This window comes from Ovis aries, chromosome 23 (genome assembly GCF_016772045.2).
Source record: "Ovis aries strain OAR_USU_Benz2616 breed Rambouillet chromosome 23, ARS-UI_Ramb_v3.0, whole genome shotgun sequence".
NCBI lineage: Eukaryota > Metazoa > Chordata > Mammalia > Artiodactyla > Bovidae > Ovis > Ovis aries.
Genome location: NC_056076.1, coordinates 47,018,157 through 47,031,968, shown reverse-complemented (window position 1 = coordinate 47,031,968; position 13,812 = coordinate 47,018,157). Strand labels below are relative to the sequence as shown.

General features: G+C 41.0%; 1 protein-coding gene across 1 annotated transcript in view; it reads right to left on the bottom strand.

Annotated features, from left to right (window-relative positions):
• Nucleotides 1–8,553, bottom strand: part of KATNAL2 (katanin catalytic subunit A1 like 2) — a 108,931-nt gene extending 100,378 nt beyond the window's left edge. The window contains exon 1 of the mRNA XM_004020529.6: nucleotides 8,412–8,553. Within this exon, the coding sequence (XP_004020578.4) occupies nucleotides 8,412–8,462 (51 nt within the window). The 5' untranslated portion in view covers nucleotides 8,463–8,553. The remainder of the gene's footprint in view (nucleotides 1–8,411) is intronic.
• Between the last annotated feature and the right edge of the window lie 5,259 nt (nucleotides 8,554–13,812).

The window sequence follows — 13,812 nt, the reverse complement described above, 5'->3', positions numbered from 1 at the left end:
AAAAAATTCTAAACTGCTACTGAAAAAAATTAAGGAAGCCAGAATAAAAAGAGAAACGATACTCTTCAATTGGAGAATTCTTTGTAATTCTCATTATTTTTAAATCATCAGTTCTTCTCAAATTTATTCTTCCAACTCAATGCCATCTCAATCAAAATTCAGCAACCTTTGTGGAATTTGACAAGTTGATTCTAAAATATGTAAACACATGTCAATAATAGTGTGACCATTTGACAAAAAAGAACAAGTCAGAAGTCTTTGCTCCAGAGGATATCAAGAATGGATTGCTGTTTAGTCACTAAACAAGTGTCTGACTCTTTTGCGGCCCCATGGACTGTAGGCTGCCAGACTCCTCTGGTGATTTCCTAGGCAAGAATATTGGAGTGGGTTGCCATTTCCTTCTCCAAGGGCTCTTTCCAATCCAGGGATCAATCGTGCGTTTCCCACATTGGCAGGCGGATTCTTTACCACTGAGCCACCTGGGGAAGCCCATGAAGAATGGATATAACTAAAAAAATGAAAAAAATAAAAATAAAAGAATGTATACAACTATATTTCTAAAACAGTGAGGCACTGGCATAGGAAGTAGACAAAAAGACCAGTGGAACAGACTTGAGGACCCAGAAACAATTTTGCCTATTTTTCAAGTCTATAAATTTCATTTTCTTATATCTTGTTTCTCTCCTGTTTATAATCATGTTTTCCTTAAATGTTTAAACATATTTATAACAACTGTTTTTAAAGACCACCCCCAACCCCTGCCGTCTGTTAATTCTGTCTTTTGTTGTATTACTGAGTCTTCTGTTGATGGATTTTTGTCCTCGTTTTGGCACATTTTCCTGTTTTTTATGACTGCTAGTAGTTTTTTCCTTGGATGCCAGTTCTGCAAATCTCTAGATTATATTACCTTAAGTATGTTGAGGGTTTGGGGGAAGCAGATCGTTCAGTTATTTGCAGGTAATTCTGATCCTATTAAGCTTTGTTTGGAAAGAGGTTATGTAAAGTCATGTTTATTCTAAGACTAGTTTTGTGCCAGCTCTCTTCAGTTGTGTCTGACTCTGCGACCCCATGGACTATAGCCCACCAGGCTCCTCTGTCCATGGGATTCTCCAGGCAAGAATACTGAAGTGGGTTGCCATGCCCTCCAGGGGAATCTTCCCTCCTGCGCTGCTTTCCTAGAATCTCTAGTAAATGCTCTGCTGTTCCACAAGAGGTCTCCACTCAGGCTGGTTGGACTTCAAACAGCTCAGTGTTACATGAGCACCGTTAGCTGTTCCTCTTACAGTTCCCTGATAATTGGCTTTTCCCCAGCTTCAAACATTTCCACTCTGTGTATGCACAGCTTAGTATTCAGCCCAAACTCAGAAGCATGGAGCAATTTGTTTGCCAAGCTGCCTCCTCTCTGGTCCTCTTCCCTCCCCATTCTAACCACCTAAGTCTTCCCAAATTCAGCTCCCTGCCTCATCTCTGCAAAACTGCTGGTACTATTTGCTGTATCACATTTGAAAGCAGGAAGCTGTATCAATTTTTTTAAATGTACACAAGACTGATCTGAATGGAGAGATATATACTTTTTGTACTTAAAATCTATTAAAATTAATGTGTTTTTTTTTTTACAAAAGAAAGGATGTTAACACAAAACACCAAACATACAAACTCACATGTGTATATTCTCAGTTATGTGGTTAAAAGTAGGGGAATAAAGAAAAAAAAAAAAAACCCACATCTCCAAGAGTTTCAATGTGACATTAGCAAAATGTTCCAGGTTGTCTGATCAGTCTCCCTTTCTTGGTCCAGGTACAGAAAAAATGTGGTTCAACATCAGCCACAGCATTTTTAAAGATCCCCACAAGGCTACACCAGTGGTCAGCAGTGAAGTAGTTAATCTTCCTTACCTAAGAGCAGAGCAGAGCACTTAAAACATGAGTTACTTAAAATTCAGCTTAGCTTATGGTGATTTAGAGCTCATTTAATTAGTATTTAGAACTGTGCATTGTTTATAGCTATTGGTATTTCAATAGATGCTTAAATGTTTGAACATTTAAAGTTTAATAAGCCTTAGTTCTCTGAAGAAAAACAGTGATGTAATTAAATTTTCAATTATCCTAGTTTTTTTTTTTTAGGGGACCATGTGATTAATAAAAGCTAAGGCATTTAACAACACTCATTTAAAAACCTAATCTGCCACCTCATTAATTAGTTAACACTTATAGTAGGTATTTTTTTTAATATAAAAGTTTCACACAAGCAAAGTCACAACTTTTGAAAAGTACATGTAATGACACCTGAGAATAAATAAAAGTAATTTTGTATCGGATTATTTTGCACATGAATGTGTGGCTCAATTATGGCTTTCTAAACACTGTTCTTCTGCATTGATACCAATTACTATTTGTTTGGTTTAAATTCTGTGGTCAAATTTAAAACACTGAAGCAATTGCTCTTCAGAGTTCCTTTCCCCCAGGATCTTACCTTCAAGTAGGGGGAAAAAAAAAAAAACAGTGGCAGAGGTTTACAAATTGGACATAGCCTTATTTTAATTAAACACTAAATTTAAACGGAATAGGAGAAAATTCTCCACTCACAGATTTTTGCTACCCACAGATCATTATGGTGCCACACAGGAGGTCATGATGCAAACCCAGAACTCCTGGATCACAACCTGAGTATTCAAAACACCCCGGGTGTTCAGCATGCACACTAAAGACTCAGAAGCCCTTCTGAAACATGATCAGCTTCCCAATCAGGAAAGAAACTTACCAGAGTTCTCGCCCTCAAGGAGCTTATAGTCTACTGGGGTCAGGGGAAGGAAAAGGACAGGAAAGGAAAAGGTCAGGACAAGGAAAAATCCAATTATAATTTACTGGGATAAAGGTGGCATGGTGATGTCTACTCTTTGCATCAAGGAGGGGCACTTTGTCAAGTTTGGAAAGCAGGCTGACCAGAGAGGCAAGTTTAGATCCTAAAGAACAAAACTGTAAGGGACAGAGAAAGATAAGGGCAATAAAGAGGCCAAGAAGGAAAACAGAACTCTAGCAGACTGTAGTATCATGGAAACCAACAGGCGTTTCCTAAAGCTAATCAGCAGTGTCAATGCCCAAAACATCATGGGTATCTCAAAACACCATGTTTTTATATATAGTAGTCAAGAAGTAAGTGTTCATTGTAGGAGCTGATGAATAAATGTATATTTACACCTCAGTGTTAAGAAAAAACCAGTATATGAATTCAAAAGGATCTAACTCCCATTCTTAAGCTCAGCCACCAACCCCTATCATATGCAAATAAACAACCGTATTTAAAAGTAAATTTTAACATACAAATATGTATGACAAATGCCTGACTTGAAACCCACAATACAAAATAAAGCTATCCTTTAGATATGAATCATACATTCGTTAATGTTTTTTAAATTCACCTCCTGCAAAAGCAACTAGTGCGAGTCTTTGTGCCCAGTAGACAATACATATCTGTAAAACAAAAATGGTTCTAGAGATTGTTTCTCTGCTGTCTCCCCAAATCACATTAAAATGATGGTGAAGGAATTTTTTTTTAAAGGAAAGAGTAATTAAGCATAAATTTTGCACTGAACAGTGAAAAGAAACCCCCCACCCCCAAACAACTGCCTTTCCCTGTTTAACTCCAACAGTGATAGGAAGCATGCTTGTTTTGCCCTCATTCCCTGTAGGGAAGTGAAGAGCATTTCTTGGAGAAACTGAAAACCTCACAGCAAATATCTACAGAAACTGGCTTCTGTGGATGTCCCAGTAAAAAGGCTCCTGCCTACCAGATCATCCAACAGAAAAACTCATCCCTATTTGAGGAGCCTCTTCTAAAGCTCACAGATTCTAATTAGCTTTTAGGTGTCTTGCTCAGGCAAAGTTCACTAGATTTCTGAGGAAAACCTACATGAAAGACAGAGCACCAGGGGAAAAAAGCAAAGAAAAACTTAAGAGGAAACAGACATAATACTAGGAGCAAAAGACAAAGAGGGAAGGGGGTGGGGCAGGGAGGGAGGGGAGAGGAAACTTTCAGAGTTAAAAGGAGCTATGAAAAGGGAACATTGAGACAATAAGAAAGTATCTGGAAATAAAAATATGAAAGCAGAAATTTAAAACTCAACCAAAATGGGATAAAAAGTCGAGGAGGTCTCTTGATAAGAAAAAACAAGAGTAAGCAATGTAAAATAAAAGAGAAAACAACATGTTACAGATTCCATTTGGAAGTCAAACATTCAATGAATAGGACTTCCAGGAAAGGAAAACATGAAAATGAAAGGAAGGGAGGGAGGGAAGAAGGACAAGAGAGAAACAAAGGAAGAGCAAGAGAGGGGAAAAAAAGAGAGAGACAGAGAGAGAAATTATCTAAAGAACTAATACAAGAATATTTTCCAGAATTGAGGGCATGAATTCCCTGATCTAGATGGCCCATAACTTCATACCAGAATTGGGAATGAAAAAGAATTCTCAACAAGTGATATCTTCATGAAAATTCAGAAACTAGAGATGGTAAGGAGAAGATTCTAAAAGGATTCAGAGAAGGAATAACATCACACTTGTTGCTACCCCACTGGAAGCTAAAAAATATGGAGAAATCCCTCTTCAAATGCATGAAATCAGTTCCAACCTAGAGTATCAATCTCAGCCCAACCATCAACAAGGTGAGAGAAGGACAGAGTTGCACACATAGTGTGCACGCATGCTAAGCCACTTCAGTCATCTCCTGCGTTGGCAGGCAGGTTCTTTAACGCTAGCGTCACCTGGAAAGCCACTTCATACACTGCTGCTTTGTATGGATGTATGGACATACATACTTCAAAAACTTCGCTTGCTGTGTGCCCTTTCTCTGGCAGCCATTGGTTGGGGTATTTTGCTAAAACAGGGATATAAGGCAGTAAGGAGGAAAAAGAAGAACTTCCCTGCTGGCCCAGGGGTTGAGAATCTGCCTGCCACTGCAGAGGACATGGGTTTGATCTCTGGTCGGGGACGATCCCACATGCTTCAGGGCAACAAAGCCATTGGGCCGCAACTACTGAGCCGGGAGGAGCAACTGTTGAAACCCTACACGCCCTGAGCCCATGCTCTACATCAAGAAAAGCCATCACGTTGAGAAGATTGCACACTGAAGCTAGAGAGCAGCCCCCGTTCTCTGCAACCTGGAGAAAGCCTGCGCAGCAACCAAGACCCAGCACAACCAAAAACGAATAAATAAATTGTTTAAGTCACTCTTCTAAACAAAACGAAAGAAGGAAAAGAAAAAAACCTGAAAATTTTCTTGGTGAGCTTCACCACATGGAAAGGAGGTTTACAATTCCTTCAGAAAATTTAGGAAGTAGTATCAAAAATACAGAAAAGTAACCCTAAGAATAAGGCAGAGTTACGATTGAGTCTTATCCCACAGTTAAATAAAAAATAAAATACAACCACAGTTTACCATATGGCTCAGCTGTGAATAATGGTTTCATGGTCGGATTAATATACACAATTATACTGAATATGTATTTAACCAAAAATTGTGATAAAACGATCTTGGGAGAATGGAGGAAGGGAAGTATGGGCTAGAGAGAGAGGACGGGGAAGGACCGAGGTAGGATTGAAAAAAGCCGAATGCTCTTTTTCCATCAAAGTAAGCAGAATTTACATCTGACAATGGAAAATCAAAATTCAGAAATTTTAACTTGTTATTTTGAAGAAGCTGCTAAGAAGGGCAACAGCAGTTGCTTCTGGGGAGCAATACTTGAGGCTGTGAAAGGGAACAGGAAACTTTCTTAAGTTCTGTTCAGTTCAGTTCAGTCGCTCAGTCATGTCCGACTCTTTGCGACCCCATGAATCGCAGCACGCCAGGCCTCCCTGTTCATCACCATCTCCCGGAGTTCACTCAGATTCACGTCCATCGAGTCTGTGATGCCATCCAGCCATCTCATCCTCGGTCGTCCCCTTCTCCTCCTGCCCCCAATCCCTCCCAGCATCAGAGTCTTTTCCAATGAGTCAACTCTTCTCATGAGGTGGCCAAAGTACTGGAGTTTCAGCTTTAGCATCATTCCTTCCAAAGACATCCCAGGGTTGATCTCCTTCAGAATGGACTGGTTGGATCTCCTTGCAGTGTAACTATTAAATTTTTTAAAACTGAGTGCTGACATTACATTATTTAAAACAAAAATCCAATGAAACATATATATATATATATATATATATGAGAACATATATGTTTAAAATTTGAAACAACAATAAAAATCACCCAAATAAAGAGGAAGCATTCTTGAAATCCAATACAGTAGAGAACACAGATGATCAAAGTTCCTATGGACATACATCAAACTCACTGATTATCTTCCCCACCTCAATCTATCCCCTCCACAGGCCCCTAATCAGTACAATTCCTTGCATTTAGACCCCAGGAGTTTTAGACATCAATGAGCATACCTAAATATGGTTCTCCCTAGTGCCACCTTGCATTGGCACCCCACTCCAGTACTCCTCTGCCAAGTGGAAAATATCACATGCAGACAGGTAGGAGCCTGGATAGGCTGCAGTCCATGGGGATCATGCAAGGTGGTACGTTGGATTGAGGACGGCTTCAGTCTTTCACTTTTCACTTTCATGCATTGGAGAAGGAAATGGCAACCCACTCCAGTGTTCTTGCCTGGAGAATCCCAGGGACGGGGGAGCCTGGTGGGCTGCCGTCTATGGGGCCGCACAGAGTCGGACACGACTGAAGCGACTTAGCAGCAGCAGCAGCAGCCAGGGAGTGACACAATTTTAAGATCACTCTGACTGCTGGAGGAAGAACTGACTGAAAGGAGGTAAAACCAACAGGGGGAATGGTTAAGAGGCTATTGAAATGGTTCAAGTGATAGATTATGGTGGCTTGTACCCAGATAAAGGCTGTAGAAATATTTATTATTAAAGACCCATTATATAAATAGAACCTGTAAGATTTGCTGATGCCTTCCTTAAGCAGGAATTAGCAGGAAGGAGGAGCTATGGATGACTCTCAGAATTCTGATTTGAGCCACTGGGTGGATGGTGGTTTCACATTCCCAGATGGAGGAAGACTGGGAAAGCTACAAGTTTCAGAGAAGAAGGTTAAGAGTTAGGGTTTAACAACTTAACATGCAGATGCTTGATTCTCCATTGGATTTGTCCAGTAGTCAATTGATTTATCATCCTCTGTGTTCCATATTCTAGGATATCACATGGGTTTGGGGGCTCAGCAAAGAAGTACAGTCTAAAGTCAGTTTAAGGGAGTTGCTGGCATACAGATGGCATTGGAAGTCATGAAAATGTATGAGACTATCTAGGGTAGTGGTTTTCAAACCTGGAGTCTGAACTTAAGATGCAAGTTTCAAGATCCTCATCCCAGAGAGCTTCTGATTCTGTAATTCTCAGTGAGGTCCAGAAATCTTTATTAAAAGCCATCTCCAAATGTTTCGATGCAGGTAGTTCAGGCTCAGGTTGGAAGGGCTTAAGCACAATCCAGAGGTGACAAAGTGGCAACAGCTAGTGTAGCCAATCCTTTCCAGAAGTTGGAAAGAAACTGGAGAAGTTGCACAGACACTGCTAGGTAGAGGGAGTGTAAGGCCAAAGGGTTACCTTTTATTGTGTATTATCAGCTTCTTTTTAAAGGTGGGAAAGAGTAGAGTGGTGGTTCATAATCTTGGCTACACATTGCAATCGAGATTGAGATCACAATTGAGGTTTTAAAAACTATCAATGAACAGGATACACCCAAACCAGTAAATCAGAGTCTCTGAGGTGGAGCTTAAATATCAGTATTTTTCAATTAAAAAAAAAATGTTGGTAATCATTTTCCCCTTTTAGTATTGTTATATCCTCGATGCCTGGCATATAATACAGCTTCACTCTACGTTTTTTGTTGTGGAAAATATACTTGAGCCAGTTAGCCAATGACCCAGAAAATAGGAAACACTACATAATGTAAAATTCATGTAATCTTTGTGTGAAAGGATTATAGTCCAATTACTTTACTTTCTACTGCGGGAACGGAAGCCTGAGAGAGGAATTAAATTCCTAAGGTCTCTCAACCTTGGTAGTAGTGAATCAGGGCCAGAACTCCGTATTCCAGCTCCCAGGTCAGTGTTATCCTGCGTTTCAACAATTTCATTTTGACCATACTCTAAATCCGCTCACCCATCAAGACTCAGCCTGCCTAATAATAATACCTTCCCCTCAACATCTCATTTCCTCAGTCACAAACTCTGCGGTCTCTTTCATCAAACAGTACTCGAGTCCAAATCCGACTCTTTCTTCCCGCAACCCCGCTTCAACCCTAGTCCCCAGACTTTGTGCTTGCGCCACAACAGCAGCGGACTCTGTCGCCATAGCAACTGGGCACAGGAATCGGCCCGCAGCAAGAGGAGAGGCGTTCCTGAGAGTATATGCTTTCCTTACCGCTTCCCGAGCCTGATGGGTGAATCTGAGGGTCTGGTAAGATAGCTCCATCAGGACGCTGCGTTAGGAACCGAGATAAGGAAGAAAAGGAGCCAGTTACTAGGCCGACCAGTACAGCCACCGAGGCCGTTCAGGGAAATCTGACGCTTAACCAGCCCGCCCCCTTCAGGATTGGCCAGAGTTTAGACATGCCGGCCAATCACTGGACAAAGATGGTTTCTTTCCGCATGCCAATCAAAATAAACCTGTTAATCCGGAGCTTTTGCACAGCACTGGCCAATCGAGAGACAAAAAAGGGGATGATTGGGGTACACGTGTCACTTCAATTCTGGTTTCCTCGGTGTGTATGCCCAGCAGTGGGATTGCTGGGTCATAAAACAGTTCTATTTCCAGTTTTTTTAGGAATCTCCACACTGTTCTCCATAGTGGCTGTACTAGTTTGGATTCCCACCAACAGTGTAAGAGGGTTCCCTTTTCTCCATACCCTCTCCAGCATTTATCGCTTGTACACTTTTGGATCCCAGCCATTCTGACTGGCATGAAATGGTACCTCATTGTGGTTTTGATTTGCATTTCTCTGATAATGAGTGATGTTGAGCATCTTTTCATGTGTTTGTTAGCCATCTGTATTTTTTCTTTGGAGAAATGTCTATTTAGTTCTTTGGCCCATTTTTTGATTGGGTCGTTTATTTTTCTGAAATTGAGCTGCAGGAGTTCATCGCAGCACTGTTTATATTAGCCAGGACATGGAAGCAACCTAGATGTCCATCAGCTGATGAATGGATAAGAAAGCTGTGGTACATATACACAATGGAGTATTACTCAGCCATTAAAAAGAATACATTTAAATCAGTTCTAATGAGGTGGATGAAACTGGAGCCTATTATACAGAGTGATATAAGCCAGAAAGAAAAACACCAATCCAGTATACTAACACATATATACGGAATTTAGAAAGATGGTAACAATAACCCTGTATGCGAGACAGCAAAAGAGACACAGATGTATAGAACCGTCTTTTTGACTCTGTGGGAGAGAGTGAGGGTGGGATGACTTGGGAGAATGGCATTGAAACCTGTATAATATCATATATGAAATGAATCTCCAGTCCAGGTTCGATGCACGATACTGGATGCTTGGGGCTGGTGCACTGAGATGACCCAGAGGGATGGTACAGGGAGGGAGGAGGGAGGAGGGTTCAGGATGGGGAACACGTGTATACCTGTGGCAGATTCATGTTGATGTATGGCAAAACCAATACAATACTGTAAAGTAATTAACCTCCAATTAAAATAAATAAATTTATATTTTAAAAAAGGTTGATTGGCAGTTCAGTTCATTTCAGTCACTCAGTCGTGTCCGACACTTTGCGACCCCATGGACTGAAGCATGCCAGGCTTTCCTGTCTTCACTAACTCCCAGAACTTACTCTAATTCATATCCATTGAGTCGGTGATGCTATCCAGCCATCTCATCCTCTTTCGTCCCCTTCTTCTCCTGCCTTCAATCTTTGCCAGCATCAGGGTCTTTTCAAATGAGTCAGTTCCTTGCATCTGGTGGCCAAAGTATTAGAGCTTCAGTTTCAGCATCAGTCCTTGTAATGAATATTCAGGACTCATTTCCTTTAAGATCGACTGGTTGGATCTCCTTGCAGTCCAAGGGACTCTCACGAGTCTTCTCCGACACCACAGTTGAAAAGCATCATTCTTTGGCACTCAGCTTTCTTTATGGTCCAACTTGCACATCTATACATGACTACTGGAAAAATAGGTTTGACTAGACAGACCTTTGTTGGTAAAGTAATGTCTCTGCTTTTTAATATGCTGTCTAGATTGGTCATAGATTTTCTTCCAAGGAGCAAGTGTCTTTTAATTTCACGGCTGCAGTCACCATCTGCAGTGATTTTGGAGCCCCCCAAAATAAAGTCTGGCACTGTTTCCACTGTTTCTCCATATATTTGCCATGAACTGATGGGACCAGATGCCATGATCTTAGTTTTCGAAAGGTTGAGTTTTAAGCCAACTTAAAGCTTGTGTTTCATCCAGCCAGGCATTTCACATGATGTACTCTGCATATAAGTTAAATAAGCACGGAATCAATATACAGCCTTGATGTCCTCCTTTCCCAGTTTGGAACCAGTATGTTGTTCCATGTCCATTTCTAACTGTTGCTTCTTGACCTGCATACAGATTTCTCAGGAGGCAGGTCAGGTAGTCTGGTATGCCCATCTCTTTAAGAATTTTCCACAGTTTCTTATGCTCCACACACTCAAAGGCTTTGGCATGGTCAATAAAGCAGAAGTAGATGTTTTTCTGGAACTCTCTTGCTTTTTCAGTGATCCAACGGATGTTGGCCATTTGATCTCCGGTTCCTCTGCCTTTTCTAAATCCAGGTTGAACATCAGGAAGTTTCACGGTTCACATACTGTTGAAGCCTGGCTTGGAGAATTTTGAGCATTACTTTGCTAGCTTGTGAGATGAGTGCAATTATTATGTGGTAGTTTGAGCATTCTTTGGCATTGCCTTTCTTTGGGATTGGAATGAAAACTGACTTTTTCCAGTCCTGTGGCCACTGCTGAGTTTTCCAAATTTGCTGGCATATTGAGTGCAGCACTTTCAGAGCATCATCTTTTAGGATTTGAAATAGCTCAACTGGAATTCCATCACCTCCACTAGCTTTGTTCATAGTGATGCTTCCTAAGGCCCACTCGACTTCGCATTCCAGGATGTCTGGCTCTAGGTGAGTGATCACACCATTGAGAGAGTTAATTCCTAGGCAGGTTGAAAAGAGGTCGGGGGGTCTCTGAGGAGAGAGGAGTCTGGGGTTCTCAAGGAGGAGATAGATAGGGGTCTGGAATTCTCAAGGAGAAGGAAAGGACAAACTTTTTTTTTCTACATTCCTTAGTCTTAGTCACATATAATGTTTTTTCTTTAAGCCCTGATGATTACAGGAACTGATGACACAATAAACAACTCAATTTAAACTCTGTACTAGGAATTACACAACAATATATCCTGCTTGAGGACAGTTTCTCCTACCTGAAAACCTTCTGACTAATCCTGATATCTTAGAATGTAAATTATGGGGGTTGGGTAATAGGATCTTTCTATCCTTAAGTTCTGATCCTGTTATCCTAAAATGCAAATTGTGGGAGTGGAACTGGTAAAATTTTCACAAACTTGAGACATTCTTTTGATTTATTGTAATAACTAATTAAAAAGTATATAATTCCCTTGCTGAAGACTAGTGTAGGGCACTCTCCGCCCCCTTCTGAAGTCTATGTCAGAAGTTTTCTCTGTCCCTTTTCACTGTAATAATAAAAATTCTGCCACACAAGAGCCCTGAGTGGTCAAGCCAGTCTCTGGTCCTGAAACTAAATCTTCGGAAATCACGAATCTGACACATTTCACTGTAAACCATCACCATCGTAGTTTTCTGGGTCATGAATATCTTTTTTGTATACTTCTTGTGTGTATTCTTGCCACCTCTTCTTAATATTTTCTGCTTCTGTTAGGTCCATACCATTTCTGTCCTTTATTGTGCTCATCTTTGCATGAAATGCTCCCTTGGTATCTCTGATTCTCTCGAAAAGATCTCTAGTCTTTCTCATTCTATTGTTTTCATCTACTTCTTTGCATTGATCTCCGAGGAAGGCTTTCTTATCTCTCCTTGCTGTTCTTTGGAACTCTGCATTCAAATGGATATATCCTTCTTTTTCTCCGTTGCCTTTAGCTTCTCTTCTCAACTATTTGTAAGGCCCGATCACACAAGCATTTTGCCTTTTTGCATTTCGTTTTCTTGGGGGTGGTCTTGATCCCTGTCTCCTGTACAATGTCACGAACCTCCATCCATAGTTCATCAGGCACTCTGTCTATAAGATCTAGTCCCTTGAATCTATTTCTCACTCCTACTGTATAATCGTAAGGGATTTTATTTAGGTCATATCTAAATGGTGCTGTGGTTTTTCCTACTTTCTTCAATTTAAACCTGAATTTGGCAATAAGGAGTTGATGATCTGAGCCACAGTCAGCTCCCAGTCTTGTTTTTGCTGACTGTATAGAGTTTCTCCATCTTTGGCTGCAAAGAATATAATCAGTGTGATTTCCGTGTTGACCATCTGTTGATGTCCATGTGTAGAGTCTTCTCTTGTGTTGTTGGAAGAGGGTGTTTGCTATGACCAGTGCGTTCTCTTGGCAAAACTCTTATTAGCCTTTGCCCTGCTTCATTCTGTACTCCAAGGCCAAATTTTCCTGTTACTCCAGGTATCTCTTGACTTCCTACTTCTGCATCCCAGTCCCCTATAATGAAGATGATATCTTTTGGGGGTGTTAGTTCTATAAGGTCTTGTAGGTCTTCATAGAACCATTCAACTTCAGCTTCTTCAGCATTACTGGTTGGGGCTTAGACTTGGATTACTCTGATATTGAATGGTTTTCCTTGGTAATGAACAGAGATCATTGTGTTGTTTTTGAGAATGCATCCAACTACTGCATTTCGGACTCTTTTGTTTACTATGATGGCTACTCCATTTCTTCTAAGGGATTCTTGTCCACAGTAGTAGATATAATGGTCACCTGAGTTGAATTTACCCATTCCAGTCCATTTTAGTTCACTGATTCCTAAAATGTCGATGTTTACTCTTGCCATCTCCTGTTTGACCGCTTCCAATTTGCCTTGATTCATGGACCTAACTTTCTAGGTTCCTACGCAATATTGCTCTTTACAGCATCAGACTTTACTTCCATCACCAGTCACATCCAGAACTGGGTGTTGTTTTTGTTTTGGCTCTGTCTGTTCATTCTTTCTGGAATCATTTCCCCACTCTTTACCAGTAGCCTATTGAGCACCTACCGACCTGGGGAGTTCATCTTTCAGTGTCATACCTTTTTCCCTTTTCATACTGTTCATGGGGTTCTCAAGGCAAGAATACTGAAGTGGTTTGCCATTCCCTTCTCCAGTGGACCATGTTTTGACAGAACTGTCCACCATGACCCATCTGTTTTGGGTGGCCCTACACAGCACGGCTCATAGTTTCGTTGAGCTAGAGAAGACTGAGGTCCATGTCATCAGTTTGATTAGTTTTCTATGACTGTGGTTTTCATTCTGTCTGCCCTCTGAAGGATAAGGATAAGAAGCTTATGAAAGCTTCCTGATGGGAGAGACTGAGGGGGAAACTGGGTCTTGTTCTGATCAGTTCAGTTCAGTTCAGTTCAGTCGTTCAGTCGCATCCAGCTCTTTGTGACCCCATGGACTGCAGCACGCTGGGCCTCCCTGTCCATTGCCAACTCCTGGAGTTTACTCAAACCCATGTCCATTGAATCAGTGATGTCATCCAATCATCTCATCCTCTATCATCCCTTTCTGCTCCTGCCTTCAATCTTTCCCAGCATCAGGGTCTTTT